Source organism: Chelonoidis abingdonii, chromosome 4, assembly GCF_003597395.2.
Source record: "Chelonoidis abingdonii isolate Lonesome George chromosome 4, CheloAbing_2.0, whole genome shotgun sequence".
In the NCBI taxonomy this organism is placed as follows: Eukaryota; Metazoa; Chordata; order Testudines; family Testudinidae; genus Chelonoidis; species Chelonoidis abingdonii.
Window position 1 is genome coordinate 3525566 of NC_133772.1, and position 1452 is coordinate 3527017.

Sequence of the window (1452 nt, forward strand, 5' to 3'; positions counted from 1 at the left end):
CTCGCCTAAAACATAAAAGGCAACAGCAATGGTCCTTTAAGACAAATGTCAGAGCATCTTGCCGATTCTACCTAGTGTCACAGACCCTCATTCATGAATCTTAAAAACACCAATTTCTAATATTGTATTTGACTGTGTTACATTATAATATCTTCTGTACATCACATGGATTGGCTGAGTCATAGAAATAAGGATAATGATACAGAGAACTCACTCTTCTTCCATCTGCTGTTTATTGGTTAAAATATAATAATGATTATAATTACCAAAAAAAATTCTTCCTGTATATCATCCTTTTAAAGGCATCATTTACCTCCTTGTTTCTCAGGCTGTAGATCAGGGGGTTCAACATGGGGATCACAAGAGCATAAAACACAGAGGTAACCTTGTCTTGGTCCATCACGTAGCTAGAACTGGGTCTTAAATATATACATATAAGTGTCCCATAAAACATAGTGATGACTGTCAGGTGCGAGGCACAGGTGGAAAAGGTTTTGTGTCTCCCCTTGGCAGAACGGAGTCTGAGAATGGCCACAAGGATGCACATGTAGGAGATTAGAACACCTAGGAAACTAGTCATTCCAATTACAGTAGAGAAAGTGAAGAGTACAAGGTCAGTGACATGGGTGTCAGAGCAGGACAGCTTCAGCATAGGGGGCACATCACAGAAGAAATGGTTGACAACATTGGAACTGCAGAAGGACAGACTGAATATAAATAGAGTTTGCACAACTGAATTCACAGAGCCACATGCATATGTACCAGCCACAAACAGGAAACAGTGTCTCTTGGACATAATGGCTCTGTATAGCAGAGGATTACAGATAGCTTTGAAACGATCATATGCAATCACAGCCAGGAGGCAACATTCGTTGGTCACAAAGAAACAGATGAAGAATAGTTGTGCTGCACACTCACTCAAAGGAATGGTTCTAGTCTCTGCTACAAAGGTCATTAGTAACCTGGGAGCTATGGCAGTGGAATAGCCAATATCTACAATGGACATCTGGCTTAGGAAAAAGTACATGGGGGTATGAAGCTGGGTTTCAACCACGATTAACGCTATCATCCCAAGATTCCCCATCAGGCTGACCACATACATGACTAGGAACAACATAAAGAGGGGGATCTGTAGCTCTGGGTGATCTGTGAATCCTATGAAAATGAACTCGGTCACCATGGTGTGGTTTCTATCTGCCATTTATTCCAGAAACGCTCTTCTCTGCTGTTGAAAAGAAAATAGAGATTACAATTAATCACAAGCCAATAAAGTACTGAGTGCAGATCCCTCATAACCCCTGTGATTGTTCCTGTGAAACAGCATATAAACATAATACAGCTGAAATACATCAAAGGACACTCCTAGGCAATGTTCTCTTTGTATTCCCCACAGGCTTTCCATTAGAGATAGGACATGTTCCAGCTACAGAGTATCATGCACTCTGTGTTAGG

General features: G+C 41.0%; 1 protein-coding gene across 1 annotated transcript; it reads right to left on the reverse strand.

Moving 5' to 3' along the window:
* Positions 1–260: 260 nt before the first annotated feature.
* Positions 261–1213, reverse strand: LOC116821299 (olfactory receptor 5AR1-like). Its single transcript, XM_032774361.2, has one exon. It carries the CDS (start codon positions 1199–1201, stop codon positions 263–265), a length of 939 nt encoding a protein of 312 aa, XP_032630252.1. The 5' UTR covers positions 1202–1213; the 3' UTR covers positions 261–262.
* Between the last annotated feature and the right edge of the window lie 239 nt (positions 1214–1452).